Source organism: Vicia villosa, linkage group LG3, assembly GCF_029867415.1.
Source record: "Vicia villosa cultivar HV-30 ecotype Madison, WI linkage group LG3, Vvil1.0, whole genome shotgun sequence".
Lineage (NCBI taxonomy): Eukaryota > Viridiplantae > Streptophyta > Magnoliopsida > Fabales > Fabaceae > Vicia > Vicia villosa.
The window spans coordinates 216,316,692-216,342,211 of NC_081182.1; the positions used below are offsets into that span (position 1 = coordinate 216,316,692).

The following is a 25,520-nucleotide window of genomic DNA, read 5'->3' on the forward strand; positions in this document are numbered from 1 at the left end:
GCATATTCTATACCCTGCTACCTTACATTAAATTAAAGTACTTGATGGAGCAAAATATATAGCTCGCCATGTAGTAAATATGTGTGTATTTTAAAGATTTTTAAAAGACAATAATTTACTAAGGTAAACTGTAACTTAACTGAACTGGCTCTAAATCAATAAGTTTCCATTATTTTAAACAAATTAAAAAAACACAGCAATTGAGTGCATACCTTGAACCATATTTGTTTATTGATTTTGAGTTGACTGGTTGGAAATGCGAGATTGCTAAGAAATTCCATTTTGTTTCCTTCGAATTCTCATGCAGAAGGTTAGCATCTTGATTACTTAGATTTGTCCAACTTTAGTTTGCTTCTCATATGTCTTAAAACAAGTGCCTCATAAGCAAGTGCAACTTTAAACCTACTCTTGCCCTGGTGAAAACCTTTGTGTATGTCCTTTGTTGTCCAAACCTATAGAACTTTAGGGAGACATGGAAGATATTATGAAGATTTCCCCTTTCTTGACACTGAAAACTCATTAGACAACTTTAGGGAGACATGGAATATATTAGGGGTATAACATCATATATGTTGTGGAGATTTATGGTTGAAGATAATGTTCTATTGACTATTTAATTTCGGGATCCTAGAAATAAACAAGAAAGATTGACCAATAACTCACCTCACTGCTGCTGTGTCCATAAGTTTAGAATGTTAAACAAATTCACTCTATGTATATGAATGTTGTGGTATGGTTTGATGGAATAATGTTGTCTTATAGGATTCATTAGTTTAACTCATTTATGATGAAACAACCACCTCATTAATTCAATCGATACTTTATAGGTATCATATTAATTGAACTGTTATAATTACAGATACATTAATGTAACATCTCAATCTCATCAAGTATATTTGTTGGTGAACCAAGGCTATATTGTTATAGTAATATTTTTGACACCACAGTAGTTATTATATTACAACTTATACTATCATTGACTGTTGTAGGTCGGTTATTGTTGCCAAAAATGAACTCAAACGACAAAATTGTGTCCGAAAAAAAGGCGAGAGTAAGAAGATCTTTGATTATGAAAGAAAACCGGTCCAAACGTCACAAAATTAATCATCAGGACCGTGTTGGTGTGGATACAATGTACAATACTCCAACCCACATCACGCCGAGACAACCTTTGTCCGAGCTGACTCCGTCATCTCAAAATAGTAATACAACAACACAGTTAAATTTAACGTCTACTCAACTAAGGTCACGTGTTCCCGGTTCAGCGCCTAGCCTACCAAGACACGGTTTTAAAACTAATTTGAGCACCTGTTAAATTGGCTATTTAGGCAAAAATCTATTCTCAAAGTTTGCTGCAACTTCAAACGTTACGGAAAATCAGACGTTCCCTCCTTCTTCATTGCAATCTAAGCAACAACCATATCAACCTAATGAAAACACAATCATTGAATTTGGAAGTTCATCTTATACAGCGAAGTAAGTAATGTGACTTTACATTCTTATCCATATATCAACCAATGTAATAAAATATTCTATAGAATCTAATTAAAACATCTTATTGATACTCAAAATATTCAGCGGTCCGCTGATATCCAAAATAGGCAGGGGCAGGCCTAAAAATCAAACTGGAGTTCCAAATATGGCGTTGAACTTGTGCAGCAAGTTTCCTATACTGACTGGCCATGAAGGTACCGCCACACCGAATCAGACGCACAATCCAAACTCACAGGATAGGTACTTTTATTCTTTATAGCCTAACACTACATGGAAGAACCAGTTATAGCATTTTCTACACACAGTATGGGTGTCCTGTTAGAAATGGCTTTTTCATCTTTATAACTGTCCATACTAATCTTTACAATGTGAGTATTGGTTATATATACAATTAATCTGTTGTCACAATATTCCGCATAAAGATTCAAGTTTAGCGGGTGGTTTCACAGTGGTTGTGTTGCCGCTTGTGATACATACATCGCGGATTAACTGAGGTCTACTATTAGCTAAGATATTGTAGTTTGATCCAACAAAAGTCAGTCATGCATAATGCAGAGTTTCTAAGTCAATTATTAATCTTTGAATGTTTATAAGTTTAATAATCTTTAATTAACTTGGAATGTACAGATGTCCAGCGATCCAAAAACGTTGTAGGGGCAGGTCTAGAAAAACACAAATAGATCATAACCTATCCTTCAATTTCAATAAGCACGTCCCTGACCAAAGTTCAATTCGGGACAGGCAGTCTATACAAATAGAATCACCGGCTTCAAGGTACCCAACATGTTGATTTATGTTTTAATTCAATTATAATTATAGAATATTTATTGTGAAATCCATTGTTCGACAGCGTTCGCAGTACACCATTTTTCAATGGTCTGCAAACACCAGAGGACATGAACCGGCATGTTATGCACGAAAATTCGGCAGTATCACATTCCACACGTATTCCAGAACAGAGAACAAAACCAACTTGTCCTATATTTACACCTACGGTTAATATGGATTTTGATAGCGACTCCGACGATGATAGCGACTATGACCCCTTTGCAAGTAAGTGTAATACTTTATTCCAACAATAATAACAACTCATGGTTTAAGTTTTTTGTAACCCTTTCTGCCTTGAAGCCAACTGTGCGATGCACTCATTCTAATTGGTGTACATTTACTATGGATTAACATAACAGCATATGAATCCAAAGATGAGTTCTGTTCAGACTCAGAAAGAGATGGAGCACCATTTACAATTCATGCGAATGCTGCAGGAAATTCCGAGGGTATGCCGTTTTTGATTTATTTTTCTTCAGGCAACAAACTTATCATAGGCTGCATGATTATTTTCTAATCAATGATTGATTCTTTTGTTTCTTTTGTAGAATACTACGACATCGGAGACCCTTTTATCGAATGTCGTTATTGTAAAGCAATGATGTGGTATCAAGAGAGGATGCACAAGAGTTCCCATTCCGCTAACCCGAAGTTTATGTTGTGTTGTGGGAACGGGAAAGTTGAACTACCAATGCTTAGACAACCTCCAGAAATACTTGCAAAGCTATTGCTTGATCACGAGAATGTTGTTAGCCGGAAATTTCAACAACACATCCGTGTTTACAACATGATGTTTGCATTTACTTCACCTGGAGCAAAGTTGGACAATCGTTTTAACGATGGACGTGGGCCACTAACACTAAGGATACAAGGTCAATGCTGTCATCGAATCGGAAGTTTGTTGCCTGCTCAAGGTCAAAAACCGAAGTTTGCTCAATTATATATTTATGACACGGAGAATGAAATTGAAAACCGAATGCATGGACTAAGGTTATTGCCCCTTACATTGTTATGTGACTGTTATTAATATGTTGTCATTGCCTTTTTTTGTGATATCTAATCATGTGCATTCATTTGTATTAATTTTTATGTTATCTCATGTGAAGGAACAAAGAAAACTTTGATCCAGTGGTTATCAATCAGTTATCCAATATGCTGTATGAATTCAATCCTCATGCTAAGAGTTTTCAGATGGCAAAGCAATGGTTGAATAATGGGGAAGCTCCAAACTTGAAGCTGCGACTCATTTCTAACAGATCCACTGATGGGAGAGTGTATAATCAACCAACTGTATCTGAGGTTGCAGCCTTGGTTGTCGGTGATATTGACACAGCTGAAATGAGGGATATCATAATGCAAACAAAGGGAGGACGACTTCAAAGAATCAACGAACTGCATGCAGCTTATATGGCTTACCAGTATCCTTTGATATTTCCTTATGGTGAGGATGGTTATAGACCTGATGTAGCATATAGAGACTTGCCTTTCAAAGAAAATAGCATAAGAAATAGGCTTACAATACGCGAGTGGCTTGCATTTCGCATTCAAACAAGGTTAACCGAAGCTAAGACTCTGCTATCTTCTAGAAGGTTGTTTCAGCAATTCCTGGTCGATGGTTACACAACGTTGGAGTCCGAGAAACTAGAATGGCTACGCAAAAACCAACCTAAGCTTCAGGTTACCAAGTACAACTCTTTAGAGAAAGAGGGCGAACAGAGTCAACTTCTAGGTGTAAGCATAGGTAAGCGAGTTGTTTTGCCTTCGTCCTTTGTCGGTGGTCGTAGGTTTATGGATCAATTATACTATGATGGGATGGCTATATGCAGTAAAGTTGGGTTTCCTGATTTGTTTATTACTTTTACCTGTAACCCCAGTTGGCCTGAGATTCAAAGAGTCCTTGGACCTCTACACCTGAAACCTCAAGATTGACCCGTGGTCATTTCAAGAATTTTCAAAATCAAGTTTGACCAATTGCTTTCGGATCTAACCAAAAAGGGTGTTCTTGGCAAAGTGCTTGCTTGTGAGTTATTTTTTCCTTTCTGTTCAAATTTTGTAGTACAACTAACATTGTTCCTAATTCTGTTTTGCTCTTCCAATGCTAGATATGTACACCATTGAGTTCCAAAAGAGAGGATTGGCCCATGCCCATATATTGATCTTTTTGCATCCTTCAAACAAATATCCAGGACCCGAAGACATTGACAAGATCATAAGTGCTGAAGTGCCCGATCCGGAGACACACCCTCGGTTGTACAATTTGGTGAAGGCTCACATGGTTCATGGTCCCTGAGGTTTGGCAAATGTCAAGTCTTCTTGCATGAAAGATAACAAATGCACTAAATTTTACCCAAAGAAGTTTCAGTCTACCACTATAGTGGACCAAGAAGGCTATCCGGTTTATAGGAGAAGAAACAACGGACACACAATTGAAAAACACGGCATAATTTTTCATAGTGCTCATGTAGTTCCTTACAATCCAAGTTTGTTGTTGAAATACCAAGCCCACGTCAACATGGAATGGTGCAACCAAAGTACTTCTATAAAATACCTTTTCAAATATATAAACAAAGGTTCGGATAGAATTCCTGCAATCATACAAGGTCAGGACAAGAACAACGTTGACGAGATCAAACAATATTTGGATTGCAGATACATCTCCCCAAGTGAAGCATGTTGGAGGATCTTCTCTTATTCTATACATGGCAGGAAGCTAGCCGTGGAGAGATTGTTTTTTCATATGGAAGGTGAAAACTCCGTGTACTACAAAGACTACGAGCAGGTTGGTGATGTTTTACTAAAACCAAGTGTAACTGAGTCTATGTTTACAGCATGGTTCGAGGCAAACAAAACTTATGAAGAAGCAAGATCACTAACTTATGGTGACTTCGTTTCTAAATTTGTTTATCATAAAAGAAGTCGGAGTTGGAAACCAAGGAAACGAGGGTATACAATTGGTCGACTCATTTGGGTTCCTCAAAGCACTGGTGAATTGTTTTATTTAAGGATGATGCTCACTGTCAAAAAAGGTCCTTTATGCTATCAAGACATCAAGAAAGTTGATGGTAAACAACTTAAAACTTTTCGTGACGCATGTTTTGCAATGGGATTTCTACAAGATGATCGAGAATTTATCGAGGCAATAAAAGAGGCACATCTATGGGGTTCAGGTCCATTTTTACGCAAGTTATTTGTGACGATGTTGTTGTCATCATCCATGAATAGACCCGAACATGTCTGGAGGAAAACTTTGATGTATTTATCGGATGGCATTCTTTATGAGTGTCGGTTATTGGCAAGAGATCCAGGTATTTTATCTTATTTGCAAAATTTGGTATTCTTTATTTAAATATTCTACAACATGTCGTACTTCTCATCCTTGCTGCATAAAACATGGATATTAATTTTTAATGCTTGAATCATATATTGTTTGAATGCTACAAAACTACAATGGAATTTTCATCCATCTTCTAAATGTGCTGAAAGAAACGAATCTAAGCACCATGGTTAGTTTTATTCATTGCTGAACAATGTAGTATTGGGTCACATATTATTGACATCATAGACCTTTCATTAGTGAGTGAGGTTTAAAATTGTCATCATCTGTGCTGAACACTATCGTCTGGTTCACACACTACTGCCTTCATCTATGTTACAATTGAGTTTGAGGTTTCATAGCCACTGTTATACTTGGCGTGCACATGGTAATTGTGTAGTCAGCTTCTGTTTAGGAAGAGCAGGGAAGTACCATTAGTTATTCATGAAGAACCTACATCCAAAATTCATTTTTTTCTTTTTTATTATGCATGCTGTTATAATAAAATGCATTTTCTCTCATTAATAACATTCATTTATTATTAATAGAATAATAAATGGTTACATATTTACATTGCTTTTTTGCTTTAATAACACAGGTCTTACAATGAGCGATGTCGAGCTAAAAGACCGGACTCTAATGGCAATTGAAACACTCTTGCAAAATAATAATCGAAGCCTGGAAGATTTCAAGACAATGCCTGATCGGTCACCATTTCTACTTAATTTCGTCATAAATTTGGCATAAGATCGTCATACTTGGTAACACTTTGTGGTTGTTTTCTTGAGTTTTTCGTTGATTCCTTTAATATTAGTTAATTGCTTGCATTATGTTTTTGTGCCCTTTATCATGTCTTTTTAGATGCTTTTGATCTCTCTACTTGGTGGTTGTAGGTTAATTCTGGATCAGATGGAAATTGCACAAGTGTTGGTGTAAAAGAAGCTGAAAATCGTGACATGCGTGCAGTATTTTGATCATAACTGGAGCTTCGTAACTCGGAATGACGCGGTTCCGGTGGCAAAATTTCGCTAACGAAAAGGGCTACAACTTTGATTTTGAAGTCAAAACCAAAAGAGGCAGAGACGGACACGGTCAGACCGTGTCAAGTGACACGGCCGTGTCAGCTGTGCGGACAGAATTTCTGAATTTTGGTTTTTTCCAATTTTTAAAGTTCCAGGGGCAGTTTGGGTATTACGGCTGAGATCTGAAAACCTAGAGGGATTAAAAGAGGATTGAGAGACAAGGAGAAGAGACTTTTTGATCGTACGAAAGAATTTCCAGAAGAGAGCAAGATAGCATATTCAAGGTTGTGGAAGACGAAGAGATTCAAAGGTGGAAGCCATTGAAGATCAGAGTTCTCCTAATCTTTTGTAAATGTCTAAACTTTCTGATTTTGGTTTCTTGAATATTATGAGAGGCTAAACCCCCCAATGCCAGGGGGGTGTCCCTGATTTGAATTGTAATGACTTTGAGTTTCGTATTTCTTTAATCAAGTATTTATATTATGCAATTTGATTGTTTAATGTTTTTATGCTTTCTTTGTCGGCAAAACAAAGATTGATCTACGGTTAACAATTTGTAGGACTACGGTTGTTAAGGTTTTTAAACAATTAGATCTTATAGTTATCACCTAGGACTAGGGATATCGAAAGGTTATTTGAACATTCTTGATTAATTACATCTTTGGTTTACAAACCTTTGTTTCTAAGGACTTAGGCATTAGGATTGCAACCCAAAAGGTTTTCACTAAGGACTTAGGAAAACACCCTTAAGAACAAATAGTTGCATCCTAAGAACTTGTTGAAGAGATCTCTTTACAGAGTCATTATAAGGCAAATCATACACCTCCCTTGGCATTATCTTAAAATATATCTAAAAGTCAAACTTTAATTTCAGTTTATTTTTATAAATTTTATTTGAATTCACTTATTGCATTATCGCAAAAACACCCATATACCATTTTGTTTAATTGACTATTACAATAATTTATATTTACTACGCAATCCTCGTGATCGATACTTGGGGTAAAACCCATTAGAACTACACCGGTAAAAAATAGTACACTTGCTATTTTTCCGATCAAGTTTTTGGCGCCGTTGCCGGGGATTGCCAAAATATAAGTTTTATTTTAGTCAATTAAAATTTTATTGCTCTGCAATTAAAATTCTTTTTGCTGAAATTTTTTTTTGCCTATTTTAATATTTTTTTTAACTTATCTACTAATCGATTGCTAATCTTGTATGCTAGGTAAGACCTCAGCTGAACTTCTTTTGACGCAGAACCAGAAAGGCTATTGCGAGCAAGACTCCGCGAAGTTAAACGGAAAAGACTGGCTTCAAAAGAAGAATCTCCTATAGTCTCAGAATCAGAAGACGAAGAGAGAATATCTCTTTCATCCGAGCAGTCAGAATCTGAGCCTGAAACTATGGCAGCTGATCCACCTCCCCCAGAGAGGCTTTTAGGAGACTATGGAAGGAATAATGCCCCGCTTGGAAGAATGACCATCGTAAACCAACCGGTCAATGTGGCACACTTCCAACTCCATCCTTCAACTATCCGACAGTTGGAGAGCAAGCCGTTTGCGGGAAGAATCAATGAAGATGCAAATAAGCATCTACAAAGATTCCTCACCACAACAACATCATTGAAGATTGAAGGCCATTCTGAAGAAGCCAAGAGACTCGTGATGTTCCCATTCACTTTATCCGAAGACGCGGAAGAGTGGTTTTACTCACTTCCAGCTGGAAGCATCACAACATGGCAACAAATGGAAACCGCTTTTCTTAACGAATACTTCCCCGCATCAGTTTTCATCCGAAAAAGATATGATATTGTAAACTTCAAGCAGAAAGAAGGGGAATCGTTGGGGGATGCATACAAAAGGTTCAAGAGATGTTTGGTTGCATGTCCTACTCATAATATGGACCCAACCGAGCAAATGCAGACTTTTGTGAATGGTTTACAAGTCAAGACAAAACAACTCATAGACACTGCTGCCGGTGGCTCAACCAATTTCTCAACAGCCACTGGTATCAAAAGGATAATAGAAGCAATTGCCGCTAATGAGCATATTGAGTTGTATGATCGCACAATGAACCAACCAGAAGGAAAAATTGATTTAAAGCTTGCAGATCAGGTTGTTAAAATGGAAGATCAGATTGCGGCTGAGGTAGAAAGAAGACTAAAGAAGATGAATATTAGAGAACAGAAAGTAGCACAGGTTGAGCCAATCGCATCAGTTATGTGTGAAATATGTGGTGGACCGCATTTTTCTATGCATTGTGTGGCAACGCAGGAACAGGTTGAACAGATTCATATGTTGAGGCAGAATAATCCATACGCCAACACATATAATCCAGGATGGAAAAATCATCCTAATTTCGCATGGAAAGACCAACAAGGAAATATTCAAAAGCAGGGACCCAACCAATATCAATCTCAAGCTCAGCCTCATCAATACATACCTCCACAACAACCACCATACCAGCAACAATTCCAACACCATCCACAACAGTTCCAAACTCAAGGTCAACAACAATTTCAACAACAGGTACCGAAGAAAGAAGATTGGGAGATCGCTATTGAAAAAATGGCAGCTCAAAACTCTCAATTCCAGGAAGAAACTAGGAGCAATCTAAGGAACACCAGCGCTTCAATCAAGAATCTGGAAATTCAAATGAGTCAGATAGCATATCATCTCACTCTACAGGCACAAGGTACCCTTCCAAGCTCAACTGTGAAAAATCCGAAAGACGAAGAGAAGATTAATGTTGTTACTACAAGGAGTAAGAAAGTGGCAGAATCAGAAAAAAAAGAAGAGGAAATGGATGATCCCTTGATGATTGAGGTAGATTTGGAGATAAGAGAGAATGTGAAAGAGCCCGGAATTGTGATACCACCGGTTAAGCAACTTGAAGAGAAAAATAAGCAAAATGTTAAACCGACAATCAAGCTACCTTTTCCTTCTAGAGTGACAAAGAAGAATTCAACAGAAAAGGACTTTGAGAAGTTTGCAGCTTTGGTTAAAAAATTAGAAGTCAATCTCCCCTTCTTTGAAGCACTTGAGCACATGCCGTTGTATAAGAAATTTATGAAGGAGGTGATTGCTAAAAAGAGACCCGTGGGAGGAGAACCAGAAATTGCAACTGAAAAGTGTGGTATAGTCTCGCCAGCAAGGAAGATCCCCATCAAGAAGAAAGATCCTGGAGCAGTGGCGATACCATGCACAATCAAGAACAGAATGTTTAAAAAGGTACTCATTGATTCTGGTTCTAGTGTGAGTTTAATGCCACTATCTATCTTCAAAAAGCTTGAATTGGGAAAGATAAGCGAAAGTGAGACAAAATTAAAGTTCGCTGATCACACCATCAAGAAATCTCATGGGGTAGCTGAAGATGTACCGGTGGAGATTGATAAGTTTGTATTCCCTGTTGACTTCCACATCTTGGACATTCCTGAAGATGAAGAAACTCCTATCCTTCTTGGGAGACCCTTTTTGTTAACAAGTCGTTGCAACTTTGACATTGAGAAAGGGACACTAACGGTGAAATCATTTGATGAAGAAGTAACCTTGAAGATGTTAGAAGTCAAGAAACAAAGTAAAGGTGTACATGATCAAGCTTCTGTTGGTATGATCGAAATTGAGGGAGAAGACAAAAGTCCTAAACATCTCCAAGAAAAAGTTTCAAGCATAGCTTCTCAGGTGGAACTAGCTCAAGCTTCTATCAAAAGTCCTAAGGTCGCTATAGAAGTTAAGAAGAAAAAGAAAGAAGAAAACCAAGGTGAGAAGATGAAGGTTGAAAGTGAGTTAAAGAAAAAAGTGGTCCATGCCTTTCATCTTCATGAGTTCTTGGTGGAGAAAGTAACAAGCAAAAAGGTTTGGAGAAGGAAATACCCTCCATAATAAAGGGTAATGGACCGTCGAGCCATGCGACGTTAAACGAAGCGCTTCGTGGGAGGAAACCCACGGTTTTAATAATTATTTTTTCTGGTTGTTTGTCTTATTTTCAGGAAATAAAAGAGAGCATCTCCAGTGGAATCTAGGAAGTGATCATTGGAATGCAATACCTCTGTAAGCAACCTCTCTGAGGCTGGTTCTAAAACATTGAGGACAATGTTTAGTTCAAGTGTGGGAGGGGTTCTTTGCATTTGTTTTTAGTTGTTTTCCATTTTTGTTTTTGTTTGTGTGTTGTTTTGACATTGTGTTAAAGATTGAGTGATGGATGCCAAATAAATGATGATTGGTAGTTAGTGGATGAAAGGTGCAACCTGAACTTAATCTCTCGAGGTACTTTGGAAGTGGACATAGCCGAAAGTGTCGGACGCAACTTGAAGAACTGGACTGAGAAGGTAAGTGGTGAAATCGAGCCGGAAAGGAAAGTCACATGACATAAAGGGTGTGTTGAAGCTGCAAACTTAGCCTACATGGTGAGGAACATAAAATGCCAAACATATGTAAAGATCATCATGAAAGTGAAATCAGGTATGACTTTATCTCTCTAATTTTGCGTTTATCCTACCGACACAGTACAATTATGAAATCACACACTGAGGCACTTGTTTGTTCTCCCCAAAGCCTTTCTGTCCTTCATTCATTTTTGTTTTATCCCTCGTTAAACCCGTTGAGCCATTCCCCCTTGTTTGTTAAACCCACACATGTCATCCTTATCCATAATTCTATCATTTTTGTTTGGCACTTGTGTAATTATTGTTTCTTTTGAACTTGTGTGAAATTGTAAGTTTGGGGTGGTGCTTAAGAAAATAAAGGGCAAGTGATATATAAAAAAAAAAGAAAAAGAAAAGTGTGTAAAACACAAGAAAAAAAAGAGAAGAAAATAGGTTGAAACACTTGCCTAAAAAGATTTGAAAGACTCGAACGATGTTGATTACCCGGTAATTAGGTAAAAAGGAGAGTCTAAGAAGAAACCCCCTCACACAAAACCGAACACAAAGACAAGAAAAATAACATAAGTGCTAGTTCATAAATCATTTGCATATCAATCTCTTGTTTACCCTTTCTTCCACCTCAGCCCCGTTACAACCTAAAAAGTCCTCAAAAGTGTGTGAACTCTTTTTGTGTAGTGAAAGTAGGATGTATGCAAAGTCAAGGGTTGATATTGCATATCGTGATGTTGAGCGAAAAACACTCTAACCCCGAGAGACAATGTGAGAAGTGTGAAAAGTTTGCAGGTGAAATACACTCTGTTGTGAAGTGTGATGGACAACAAGGTTCGATAAGTCCAAAAGCTTAATCAAGAAAGGGAAGTAAGTTGCGAAAGACATCGACTATGTTGTGGAAAAGAAAAGTTTAAGGTGACCTCGGTTTGATCTCTTGCATCACTTGAGGACAAGCAATGAGATAAGTTTGGGGTTGTGATCGGTCACCATTTCTACTTAATTTCGTCATAAATTTGGCATAAGATCGTCATACTTGGTAACACTTTGTGGTTGTTTTCTTGAGTTTTTCGTTGATTCCTTTAATATTAGTTAATTGCTTGCATTATGTTTTTGTGCCCTTTATCATGTCTTTTTAGATGCTTTTGATCTCTCTACTTGGTGGTTGTAGGTTAATTCTGGATCAGATGGAAATTGCACAAGTGTTGGTGTAAAAGAAGCTGAAAATCGTGACATGCGTGCAGTATTTTGATCATAACTGGAGCTTCGTAACTCGGAATGACGCGGTTCCGGTGGCAAAATTTCGCTAACGAAAAGGGCTACAACTTTGATTTTGAAGTCAAAACCAAAAGAGGCAGAGACGGACACGGTCAGACCGTGTCAAGTGACACGGCCGTGTCAGCTGTGCGGACAGAATTTCTGAATTTTGGTTTTTTCCAATTTTTAAAGTTCCAGGGGCAGTTTGGGTATTACGGCTGAGAGCTGAAAACCTAGAGGGATTAAAAGAGGATTGAGAGACAAGGAGAAGAGACTTTTTGATCGTACGAAAGAATTTCCAGAAGAGAGCAAGATAGCATATTCAAGGTTGTGGAAGACGAAGAGATTCAAAGGTGGAAGCCATTGAAGATCAGAGTTCTCCTAATCTTTTGTAAATGTCTAAACTTTCTGATTTTGGTTTCTTGAATATTATGAGAGGCTAAACCCCCCAATGCCAGGGGGGTGTCCCTGATTTGAATTGTAATGACTTTGAGTTTCGTATTTCTTTAATCAAGTATTTATATTATGCAATTTGATTGTTTAATGTTTTTATGCTTTCTTTGTCGGCAAAACAAAGATTGATCTACGGTTAACAATTTGTAGGACTACGGTTATTAAGGTTTTTAAACAATTAGATCTTATAGTTATCACCTAGGACTAGGGATATCGAAAGGTTATTTGAACATTCTTGATTAATTACATCTTTGGTTTACAAACCTTTGTTTCTAAGGACTTAGGCATTAGGATTGCAACCCAAAAGGTTTTCACTAAGGACTTAGGAAAACACCCTTAAGAACAAATAGTTGCATCCTATGAACTTGTTGAAGAGATCTCTTTACAGAGTCATTATAAGGCAAATCATACACCTCCCTTGGCATTATCTTAAAATATATCTAAAAGTCAAACTTTAATTTCAGTTTATTTTTATAAATTTTATTTGAATTCACTTATTGCATTATCGCAAAAACACCCATATACCATTTTGTTTAATTGACTATTACAATAATTTATATTTACTACGCAATCCTCGTGATCGATACTTGGGGTAAAACCCATTAGAACTACACCGGTAAAAAATAGTACACTTGCTATTTTTCCGATCAATGCCATATCCAAAAGATTATGTCGTCTCCTTTACAGGAAATAGGCTACTCTATGATGAATGCCAATATGATGTTGTTGCTCAACAACAAATTTATGAAAATTTATACTCTTCTCTTACAGGTAATATCAATCTATACTTGCAACCGCGTAAAATATCTGAGTTGTTTCTTTTGTTTAACAATCTCTTGGCTTACCATTTATACACAGATGAGAAAAAGAAGCATTTTTGAGGAAATCATGAATGTTGTAGAAAAGCAACAGGGCGGGGTATTTTTTTTATATGGATATGGTGGGACTGGTAAGACCTTTATGTGGAACACCTTATCAGCAGCAGTTAGGTCTAAAAAAAAATAGTCTTGCCCGTTGCTTCAAGTGAAATTGCAAGTTTGTTGTTACCAGGTGGAAGAACAACTCTTTATAGATTTAAGATTCCTGTCCCTACCTTAGAAACTTCTATTTGCAACTGTGGACCTCCGTTTTTTAATCCGGGCCATACCTCTGTTCTAGAGAGATACGTGAACTGACTCTTTTTTATCGCTTAATGCTTTCGCATTTTTGAAAATTCACAGAGTCGCCACCGACCTTTTATTTTATCCAATTAAGGAAAGGTTTATAAAAGAAACAGAAAAAAGACCTTTAAGAAATTCTGGGTAAGGGGGTAGGTTATACAAAGGGAAGGTGTTAGCACCCTTTGTATCCATGGTTATCCATGGGCTCTTAAGTTTGCTTAGCTCACTTGTTTTTCGATCACTTTTCAATTGCTTTAGAATGCTCATATGTGGTTTCAAATACTTTTGTAAATTTAATTTTGTAATGATCCGTGTGCGGATGTATACAAAATGCTTGTTTATCTTTCGAAAGATGTTTTGAAAAGAACGTTAACTTTATAATAATCCGTGTTTGGATGTATACAAAGTATTGTCTTTTTTGGAAAGTTTTGAAAAAACAACAGTGTATGAGAATTTTGTTTGTTTTGATTTGAGCAAGCAAACTAGGAGGTCTACCCTGAGTTGTAAGGTCTTTATCCTATTTCCTTTAAAAATCTATCCTTTCACCGGATATAAACAAAAGGTTCGATTTTGTACTCGAAACAGTAGAATTTTGACTTTTGATTTTGAAAAGAATGAGAAGGGATTACCTTAAGAGGTGCAAGTGTGATTGTGATTGGATTCAGATATTTTATCTTTGAAGTTAGTGATCTAACGGTTCAATTTTATCTTTGACATACACGCAGTTTATATTTGCTGGAAATTAAAATGCGGAAATGTAAAGTGCGGAAAGTAAATCTACGTTATTACATCGATTGTGCAGGAAATGTAAACTAGCCTATTTACATGAATTTGACATCCTATACATTTATCTAGGAATTTAAATTGCAAGAAAAATAAAAGGCATGTTTTTGGATTTTTTATGATTGATTTTAATTATAATTAATGCATGATTAATTAAATTAAAATGAAGAAAAAAGATGAAAATAGATTTAAACCTAGAAATTAAGTTTAAAATATGTACAAAATATTTGTCAATTAATTTTAAAACAAAACTAATTTTTTTGGAATTTTTGGAATTGATTTGAAATTGATTTAAGTTAATTAAAACACAATTATGCAAATAATTATACAAATAATTAAAACTTAAAGATAAAATTATTCAAAATATGTACAAAATTAGTTTATAATATATAAACAATATTTAACATAAAGAACAATTTTTTTTATGATTTTTTGATTGGTTAGAATAATTAAAAAGCAAATATACAAACATATACTAATTAATTATGCAAAATATTGGAATTATGAAGCAAAATAAAATATTTTTATTTCAGAAAATAATATATTATTTTAGAAGTCTAAAAATATTTTTTGTATATTTTTTGGATTTTTAAAACTATTTTTAATTAATTTTGTAAAGAAATTAAAATAGAAATAAAATTTAAAAGGATACGATCAGGTGTGGTGGATAAGTGTGGTCTATGGTGTGGTTGCATGATCTGGTGCGTTTGATGGAGTGACTGGATTGATCGTGTGGTCACTGAAACGAGGCACATGGCAAAAGCGTGGACAGCATAGCACAGGATCCAAAGAATTTGAAAAAGCTGGCGCGCGCGTCCTGACCAACCAGAGCTTGCCACGCTTCATCTTCTTCATTTGAAATTTCTGCAACCGTAGGTAAAGCCTTTACCCACGGTTTTTTCCGTCACTAAAGCTCCTGCAAATTGAAAATCACAAGATATGCAATATAAATACCATATGAGACCATGGATCGATTGTAAATGATCCACTGAACACAACCATGGCCTTATTTTCTTTTGATTTTGCCTTAAAAGAAAAACCCCGTTTCGAGGTCATAAAACCCTAAAATGGCACATGTCTCAATCGTCCATGAAAACCTAATTCCAGCTCCAAAAACGACCAGAGCATCAAACCAAACACAAATATGCAATTACATCTTGTTATACATGCATGTATGATTATATTTTGGTGGGTTTCGATTTGAACAAACCGTGGGTTCTAGGCGTGTGTTCTTGAGGTTTCAATGCTTGCAATTGATCTGGACAGGTTCAATGAAGTTCAAGGAACGTGTTTGAATATTTAGTTTATGTTAAAACAAGCTGGAATTTAAAATTCGAATTTTAAATTTCCTTCAAAATTTCAACTTGATACAAGTGTGTTTACAAGCATAGAATGGTTCTTAATTCGTGTCCCCTTGTTACTGAAGCTCTATAGCTCTTATATAGACATTGTAGTGCTTAAAAACTAAGCTAAAAGCATTAAGTGCTTTTGTTGAATTCTTGACTTTTTCAACACTTATGGCTTTGTATTCAAGCTACCATGGCTTGACTTTCAACTCTCCTTCTGCTGTACTTTGGCTTGGGGCAGAGTTTAATTGATACCCTTGATGAGTCATGCTTAGAAATTAAGCTACTCTTTATCCATTCATTTTCCTTTTAATTTAATCTTAAAATAAGATAAAATTATGCCAAAAATGGATAAAAAAGGTGTGGGCCTTGTCTTGGTCGTGGGAGGCCCATAATAACATGGCAAAGATGTTTGAACCATGAAAACTTGGCCCCATTTGGAAAAAATACATTTTTGAGCAATGTTGATTTCATGCATTTTCCCAAAATTTAGCCAACTTCAACAAGGTGTAAATCCCTCAATTTTTGTCATATGAAGGAGATCTTGCACTTTTTGGAAACCTCAAAGAGTCCTATAACCAATGTCTTTGGTCTCATGTCAAAATGATTTTTGACGCTCCTTGTGTGTCCTTTTGAAAAAAGTGTCTTTTTGTTGACTTTGAAAATGACCTGTAATGTCTTTGGTCATATTTTTCAAATGGTGAATGCAATGACCATGGGATCAATGGCATTTGAAAGATAATTGAATTCCTTCAAAATGAGCTTTGGTTTGAATTTTTTGGATGAAGGATGAGAGAGTTATGATCAGTCAAAGTTGAGTTGACTTTTCAGGCAAAAACCCTAATTTTGAATCTTAGGGTTTTGTTGATTTTTGATCTTTCCTTGATGAATTATGATCATCCAATGATCAAATGATGAATCCTTTGACAAAATATGGACTTTGACAAAAAAAATTCATTTTTGACTGTCTGTTGACTTTTTTGGTCAAACGGGTCGTCTGTTGACTGTTTGAGCTGCTGACGGTGCGTCTGAGTGAATTGAAGTTTCAAAATTTGTATGATGGTACTTTGAGATATATGGATATGTATGAAATCCATTTGAGCTCTCAAAAACTTGTTTCTCCTGTAAAAACAAGAAAACCCTAGTCAGGGACTGTTTATGTAGGAGACAGTTAAGCGTACCTGATTTTTGTGCAGTGTTGAGTCTCTGTTAATCGCGTGATATTCAGAAGACTTCTAGAACAAAAATCTTGGAATTTTGAATTGTGAAAGATTGATTTTATTGATGGTACAAAACACTGAGAATTGTACTGCCAGCAGTTTGACTGTCGACTGACTGTCCAGGTATTGATGTAGCAGTTAGAGTGAAAAATCAACAGTCAAAGTTAATTTTCTTTTTTGTTGTTTTTGTTTTATGTTTTATGTGAAAAATGAAAGTTTATTTACATGACCTGTTAGAAAAACACAGACATAATAAATAACTAATATTTACTGTATGCGGGCAAAATTACCGATAATAACCCTGAAAATCATTTAATGCACAGAAAAATGAATATTTGACTGGCAGAAAACACATAAAATATTATCTGAGTAATTAAGCAATATTATGACAAATAGTACAACATTTAATACTGACAGTACAAATATTACATACTATATTGAACAGTACGACGAATAAACGGTACATTTAAGAAATAAGAAATACGGCAAATTTTAAGAATGACGATTGATAACTCATGCTACAAATAGTAACATGTAGATGATTGGGAGCATAAGCATCCCAGGTCCACAGTGTTCCGGGCTATGTAGACAGAAGAAAGACATGATCACCGTAGCAATGGTGATGACCATAAGAAAACACGTTTCCCACCGCTTCGCCATTTTGTCGGGGAAGAAGAAAGGATGGATTATGAAGTGGAAATTTGAGAGATGAATTAGAATTTGATGTGAGATTTTATGGAAGAAAATGGGAGGTATTTATAGAATGGAAAGAAGGATAGAGACGTTGGGGAATGATGTGATTCCGTACAAAAGGAAAATTTGAGTGGAAATAAGATTTGAAAGAAAGTGGAGATAGTGTTGGGGAAAAAGAGAGATTTGATTTTTGAAAAAGAGATTTGAAAAGATTTTTGAAAATAATGGAATATAGTACCAAAATTAGTGGGAAACAAAAGATAATAATAATCTACTTGTTACCAGTACAGTATGAGTTTCCTGATTCTGCGCCTGCAAAAAGATTTAACTCTGTACCAATTGTGTCAGTACTATTTATCTGTAAATAAATAAATAGCATGTGTGAAGTAATAAACAGTATTTGGCGTTTGCGTAAGAATAAATTCAACTGCAAGCCAAATTACTGTATAAGAAAAATTCTAAAAACTAAGTATTTCATATGTCAGCATATTTGTTGAAATAAAAATCCATGATTATATGAGACTCTTAATTTTCAGATTGGAGTTTTCTTAAAAAATGATGCGGGCAAATTTTGGGGTATAACAGCAACATTGAAAAAAAGGATCATCTTGCTGAGCTTCTCAAGATGACGGATCTAATCATATGGGATGAGGCTCCTATGGCTAACAAGTTTTGCTTTGAATCTCTGGACAAATCCTTAAAGGATATTATGAGTGGACCCACAAAGCCATCTGAAACAGTGTTTGGAGGTAAGGTTGTTGTCTTTGGTGGTGACTTCAGACAAATTCTCCCTGTTATACCAAGAGGTACAAGATCTGATATTATTCATGCCACTACCAATGCTTCTTATATTTGGGATCATTGTAGAGTATTGAGGCTTACAAAGAACATGCGCTTGCAAACTGGTCCACCTGATTCTACAGTTGATGACATAAGGAGCTTTTCTGAGTGGATTTTAAATATTGGAGATGGGACCATGTGTGAGCCAAATGACGGTTATGCTGATATTTGTATTCCTGATGAGTTCTTAATTTCTAACTTTCCTGATCCAACTAAGGCAATTGTTGAAGATACATACCCTGATCTCATTCATAACTATCTTGATTCCAACTATCTACAAAGTCGTGCGATATTGGCTTCAACAATTGAAGTTGTTGATGATATAAATCAATATATCACAAACCTTCTTCCAGGTATTAAAATTGCATTAAGTACCATTGATGCATGTCAATATTATATACCTTCTGATATATAAATGTTGAACTATTTTTTACAGGAATTAAAAACTAAATATACGTCTTTTTTGATTGTTGTAGGAGAAGAGAAAGAATACTTTAGTAGTGACTCTATTGATAAATCTGATGCAACCACCTTTGATGCCTATGAGCACGTGACACCCGAGTTCTTTAATGCTCTTAAGACTTCAGGATTGCCTAACCATTCAATCAAGTTGAAAGTTGGGGCCACTATTATGTTGATGCGCAACCTAGATCAGTCTGAAGGATTGTGCAATGGTACAGGGCTTACTGTAACAAGACTTGCTGCTCATGTCATAGAAGCTAAGATCATCTCTGGAAAAAATATTGGTAACCTCTTTTATATTCCTAGAATGTCTTTGTCCCCGTCACAGTCCCCATGGCCATTTAAATTGGTGAGACGCCAATTTCCAATAATTGTTTCCTTTGCCATGACTATTAACAAGTCTCAAGGTCAATCACTTGACCATGTTGGATTATATTTGCCAAAAGAGGTTTTTAGCCATGGCCAATTATATGTGGCTATTTCAAGAGTCAAATCCAAAAAGGGATTAAGGATTCTTATTCATGACAAAGACAAAGTACCTATGATCTCTACCACCAATGTTGTATTCAAGGAAGTCTTCCATAACATTTGAAAGGTGTGAATTGGCCCTTAAATCTTATCTTGTCATTAACAATAGTAATTGACCACTTTGAATTTACAAATGTTATGGATCATAATTTTTTCCCTGGTTTTTTGCTATTTCAGGATGATTTCATTCACTTTATTGATGAATATGTCCGATACATTATGATCTTCTTCACAAACCTTTTGGACAATTATTTTTTTGGTTTCGGTGTAACCCTTTGTAACATGTTTTGTATTGTACTATTTATTTATAAACAGATCTTTTGAGTCATACATTAAAACTCATTCATTTGTATAACACTTAACTATATTAATGATATATCATTTTGTCCGTTGATTTCTTGGTGTTGTACACAACATCAATAGAAAATTACCCGTGCGACAGCACGAGTCTCTGACTAGTTTAATTTATGAAAGTAGAGTTTTTTTATTTGAGTTATTAATGTATATTTTTTTACTTTCTAGATCTTTCATTCTCATGTAATAAGTATTGTTTTGAATTCTTTTCATGATTTATAGATTATTCTTCGTTGAAGTTTTTTTATGTGTTTTTTGTTTTACTTGAGTAATAGGGTTTTATATAAGAGCTAGATCTGTTACTTTTTGTGTTTGGAAAAATTCTGGTGTGACATGCTGCTGGAACTTATGATAGTTCTTGTGCTGTCAATACGAGAATCGGAAAATTGCGGTTTGTTCAAATTCCGCTACACTATAGTGCCTCAATCTTTCTAGCACTTACACATCTGAACAAAGACGTGTCTGTCAGTGTCTGACACCGACACATGTTATAATGTTCTATTTATTATTATTATTTTTAAATTATTACTGGTGTCAACGTATCAATCTCATTGTTATGTCTGATATTCAAATACTGATACTCAAATTGAACTGTTTCAAATTTCTTTGAAGTTATCAAACCTTTGCAAACCCGGGCTTGAATATTTGAGTGCTTCTATTCATGCATCTCTTTCCCTTTCAAATGAAGGTTGGCTGCGCAGAGAGATTTGAAATTTAAACGTAGGATTAAAATCGAGTTAAATTGCCATGTCAAGAACATCGAGCTGCGAACCTGTTGGTTTTACCGCTACGAAAGATATATTTGTTTCAGCAGTTCGCTTTGCTGTGTCGATTGAGGAATCGTGTTTTCCATTTGGCGACGAGTTAAGATTCTCTACTCAAGAGCAAGTTGACTACATGCTAGGAGAAGACGAAGATATTACATTGTAAGGTTTGAGAATTGAACATGAAGCTTGCCATGTAAAATGACTTATAATGCAACTTTGACATGCCATCTTCATCTCTTCGAAACTCAATACTCAAGTATGATAAATTCATGTTCTTGGTATATTTGGAAAGCTAGAAACATCCTCTATAACTTTCATGTTGATCATTTATTTTGAATCAATTGGGATCATGGATAAAAATAACCATAAAATCATGTACATGATAAGGTCAAAACACTTGAAAATTTTACTAAGTGTTTGAGAAATTCAAAAGTGATGAGACCTTGATCTCTTCCAAATCAAGAAATCTTTTTCTATGCTGCTTATATATACTACCGGGTGTGTTCTGCAATTTCTTCTTAAATGCTTGACAATAAGTGATTATGGTTGAAGGAATTAACTAATCTCTCCTACTAACAGATGCCTAATAGAGCACGACTCGAGAGGTGAAGCACATGGATTCCATTACAAGATCGTCTGTTTATGCACTACAAGAAAAAGTGTTATTTGCTAGGGGATTTAGCCAGGGGTAAAACCCCAAACAAAAAAATTATGTTGCTTGGGGTAAAACTCCTCGCCAAGTACAAATTTTGTTTTAAAATAAAAAATAATTTATATTGTGGGGTTATTCCTCGCAAATTGGAAAGAGTGAAATTTTGATTTTTGAAAAAATACATTGCGAGGGGTAACCCCTGGCAAACAGAAAATGGCGCCAAAGTATCATTTCGTTGGTCAGATATTGCAGAGCATTGCGAGGTGCTGACCCCAAGCAAACTGAAAAAGTACACTTGCGAAGGGTAACCCCTGTCTGTGGGGACAGCATGCGTCCCATCACCGCAGTGTGCAGACTGCACATGCTGGGGACATTTTCCAATGCCTACACATTTCGAGGGGAGCCCCGTCGCAAAATATGTTGTTCATTAATGCACTTATTCGTTCCACCACTCCCAGTTTTCCTTTATATCTTTCTCATTCCCATTTTCTCTTGCTCTCAACAACAACCAACATATTCTCTTTCCTTTTTCATTTGCAGAGACAATATTTCTTTCTCATTCCCATTTTCTCTTCTTGCTCTCAACAACAACCAACATAAGCTCAGGTAATTTTACTTTCAAATATATTTTTATTTATTATATTTTCAGATTTGTAATGTAATTTTTGTTTTCATTTTTGTGTTTCATGTACCATTTGGCTTAATAAGGTTGTAGAATCGGTTTTGTTTGGTGTGAATTTGGCGATTGGGTATCTGTTGATGTTGGCTATAATGTTGTTTAATGGAGGGTTTTTGTGGCTATTGTTGTTGGTTTGACGCTGGGTTACTTCTTGTTTAGGAGTCAGGGTGAAGAAGATGCTGCTCTTGTTGTTGACAATTCTTGTGCATGTGCTTAGTTTGTGGGTTTTTGTGGTTCCAATTCATTTCGTGTAATAGTATTTGTGGGTTTTTCAGTTTATTAAAACAGAAATATATATATATATATATATATATATATATATATATATATATATATATATATATAAAATAGTGTAAATAATTGATTCAAGTTTTTTTTTTTTTTTTTAAATTAGAGTGTAATATACAATTTATTTATTTGAAAAATAGAATATTTATTTAAAGGTTAAAGTTTTTTACAGAATATTTATTTAAAAAGTAACAATTTTTTTTTAAAAAACAGAATATTTATTAAAAACGTGATAGTTTGTCTTTAGGAGTAAAAACAAGTTTATATTTAATAACATGATAGTTTATGTTTAGGAAAACTCTAAAAAAAGTATATAATTTTTAAAATAATAAGTAGATATATTTAGAAAGTTTATTTAATTAGAATAAATAGGTAGATATATTGTTTGGTTAAATATATATTTTGAAAGTATGGTTAAATAATTTTTAAAATAATAAGTAAATAAATTTAAAAAGTATATATATTTTAGAATTTTTTAAATAGGTAGTTATAATGTTTGCAATTTGCCAGGGGCTTAACCCCAAACAAAAATCTGACACAGCATACTGTGCCACACTGCACACTACTCTGCGTGGTAGCAGGGAACCTGCAATTTGCGAGGGGGGAAACTCCAAGCAAATATGCGATGTGATACACCCCTCGCGAATATTTTGCGATGACCTGTTTTGCTAGGGGAACTTTCCCCTCGTAAAATCCTTTTTAGTGAGGGGTTTTTTCACTTAGTGAGGGGTTTAACCCCTGGCAAATAACACTTTTTCTTGTAGTGATGCACATTTCGGAGAATCATTGAATGGTTTGTCGAGCATTCGAGCTTACAAAGCGTACGACAAGATGTCAATCAATAATGGAAATTTTTTGGATAACAATATCAGATTTACTCTTGTGAATATTAGTTCAAACCGTTGGCTAACGATAAGGTTAGAAAGTCCAGGAGGCCTCATGATTTGGTTGATAGCTACATTCGTTGTGTTACAAAATGCAAAATCGAAAAACACTACATTAATAGCATCTACAATGGGTCTACTTCTCAGTTATTCATTGAACATAACAAATCTCTCCAGTGGTGTACTTAGACAAGCAAGTAGAGCTGGAAACAGTTTAAATTTGGTCGAGCATGTTGACACGTATATAAATTTTGAAACGGAGGGTCAAAGTATAATTGGGACGAACCGTCCACCACCAGGGTGGCCAACAAAAGGATCAATTTTTTAGAATAGAGTTCTTACTATCATACCACAATCACAAGTTCTTTTCTCTGTTAACATATCATTATTATTGTTGTTCTTGAATTTTAAGTTTTAAGGCTTTCATTTAATTCTGAATAAACAAACATTTTTGTTCTGAAAAATGGTCATTCTTTCTTATAGGAACCGTCCGTTTCAATCTTGATCCATTTAACGAACACAATGATGCTAACCTATGGGAAGCTTTGGAAAGGGAACACTTGAAGGATGTGATAAGAAGAAATTCATTTGGTCTATGCTCAAGTACATAGGTTATAGTATAAATTTATTCATTGAGGTTTCTCATTTTAATTAAAAGTATAAATTATATAATCGTCTTTAATCATGTTTTAAAACATGCTCATATTAGTTCGTTTTTCTTAGTGTTTCTGAAACTTTCAATGGAAAAGAAGAAATATGACAAGGTAATCTTTTGCACAAAATATAGGTTTATGAGGGAGACGGCAATTTCAATGTTGGACAAAGGTATCTACTGAGTCTAGCTAGAGCATTGCTAAGAAGATAAAAGGTTCTCGTCCTTGATGAAGCAACTGCTGTTGTAGATGTTCGTACATACGCTCTTATACAGAAAATGATCTGATAAGAGTTTCATTCATGCACCATGTTCATCATCGCACATAGATTGAATACAATTATCGACTGCAACCAGAATCTGCAGCTAGACACTGCCAAGGTACATCTAAATAGCACGAACTTCAAATACTAAATTCCCATATTTTGCACGTAGCGCGGTGATCTAAAGTCAATCTTGATGATACACTTTCTTGTATGTTTTAGAGGTTCTTGAATACAGTTCACCCGAGGAACTCTTACAAAACAAAGAAACTGCATTCTACATAATGGTTCAAAGTACAGGACCTGCAAATGCGGAGTATTTATGCAGCTTAGTATTCAAAAAGAAACAAAAAAAATCAAATGAACAAAACAAGGATTTGGAAAACCATACGCGACAATTAGCATCTACAAATTGGGCTGCTGCTACTCAGATTGCAATTTCTTCTACACTTTCTTCTTTACATCAACACCTTCAAAGTCCAAATAGTAAAGACAATGAAGATATCCTTAATCATAAAATCCACCACACGCCTCTCTGCATACCACTTAGGATATAAACCATCTACAATGGTTCCCAGATCCATGTCAGCTATTTGACGACACCGAGGAAAGAGATAGTGAGTGTGGTTCAACTCAGTCTGATGAGCCAGCAGAATCTCTTCGTGGGTTGGTTTGGGAGGATCTCTAGGTGCAGCGGGCCGCTTGTACGGGTGTGACACCTTATAGTTCCAGGTGATGTACCCCTCGACGCAGCTTCAGTCCATCTCTGCTCTCTACGCCCAAGCCTCCTCAGGAACCATGTGATGCTCCCAGTCTGCAAATACCTCATTTAACTGTCGACGAGTCATGGTGATAGGAGCAGAGACTATAGGGTCGTGAGGTATCGCCTGTGAGTAACCAAACTGATGCATGAAGCTCTCCAGAAGATAATTTACAATGATGGTTGAGTTGGCGATCAACCATCCAAAATAAAGTGTTATCTCATCAAAGGGAATCATCTCCCTGTGCTCAGCATAAAAGTTATAACGTACGTCCTCGGCAGCCACGCGATCAAGTCCGCGCTTTTAAGTATCTGGCACCTGGTTCCCTCTGTGAGGGCTAAAGTTACTGGCACGCGGCATGAGCTCAATGTAGGTCTGCACCTCTCCCCAACCAATAATATTTGGGAAGTGTTGTAGTATCCAAGCCTGGAAAAAAACACAGTTATTTT

General features: G+C 35.7%; 1 protein-coding gene and 1 pseudogene across 1 annotated transcript; both read left to right on the forward strand.

Annotated features, from left to right (window-relative positions):
* Positions 1–2,687: 2,687 nt before the first annotated feature.
* LOC131659940 (uncharacterized) lies at positions 2,688–4,612 on the forward strand. Its single transcript, XM_058929050.1, has 4 exons — positions 2,688–2,771; positions 2,871–3,312; positions 3,429–4,186; positions 4,425–4,612. The coding sequence occupies exons 2-4, from the start codon at positions 2,921–2,923 to the stop codon at positions 4,610–4,612; spliced, it is 1,338 nt and encodes a 445-aa protein (XP_058785033.1). The 5' UTR covers positions 2,688–2,771; positions 2,871–2,920.
* On the forward strand, positions 4,529–24,867 carry LOC131659941 (uncharacterized; annotated as a pseudogene).
* The last annotated feature ends 653 nt before the right edge of the window (positions 24,868–25,520 follow it).

What these genes read in the sequence shown, in the direction of transcription:
- LOC131659940 (XM_058929050.1), top strand. Translation starts at nt 2,921, where the DNA reads ATGATGTGGTATCAAGAGAGGATGCACAAGAGTTCCCATTCCGCTAAC. An exon ending in AACCGAATGCATGGACTAAG is followed by an intron (nt 3,313 to 3,428) that starts GTTATTGCCCCT and finishes TCTCATGTGAAG; the next exon opens with GAACAAAGAAAACTTTGATC. An exon ending in TTTGTTTATTACTTTTACCT is followed by an intron (nt 4,187 to 4,424) that starts GTAACCCCAGTT and finishes TTCCAATGCTAG; the next exon opens with ATATGTACACCATTGAGTTC.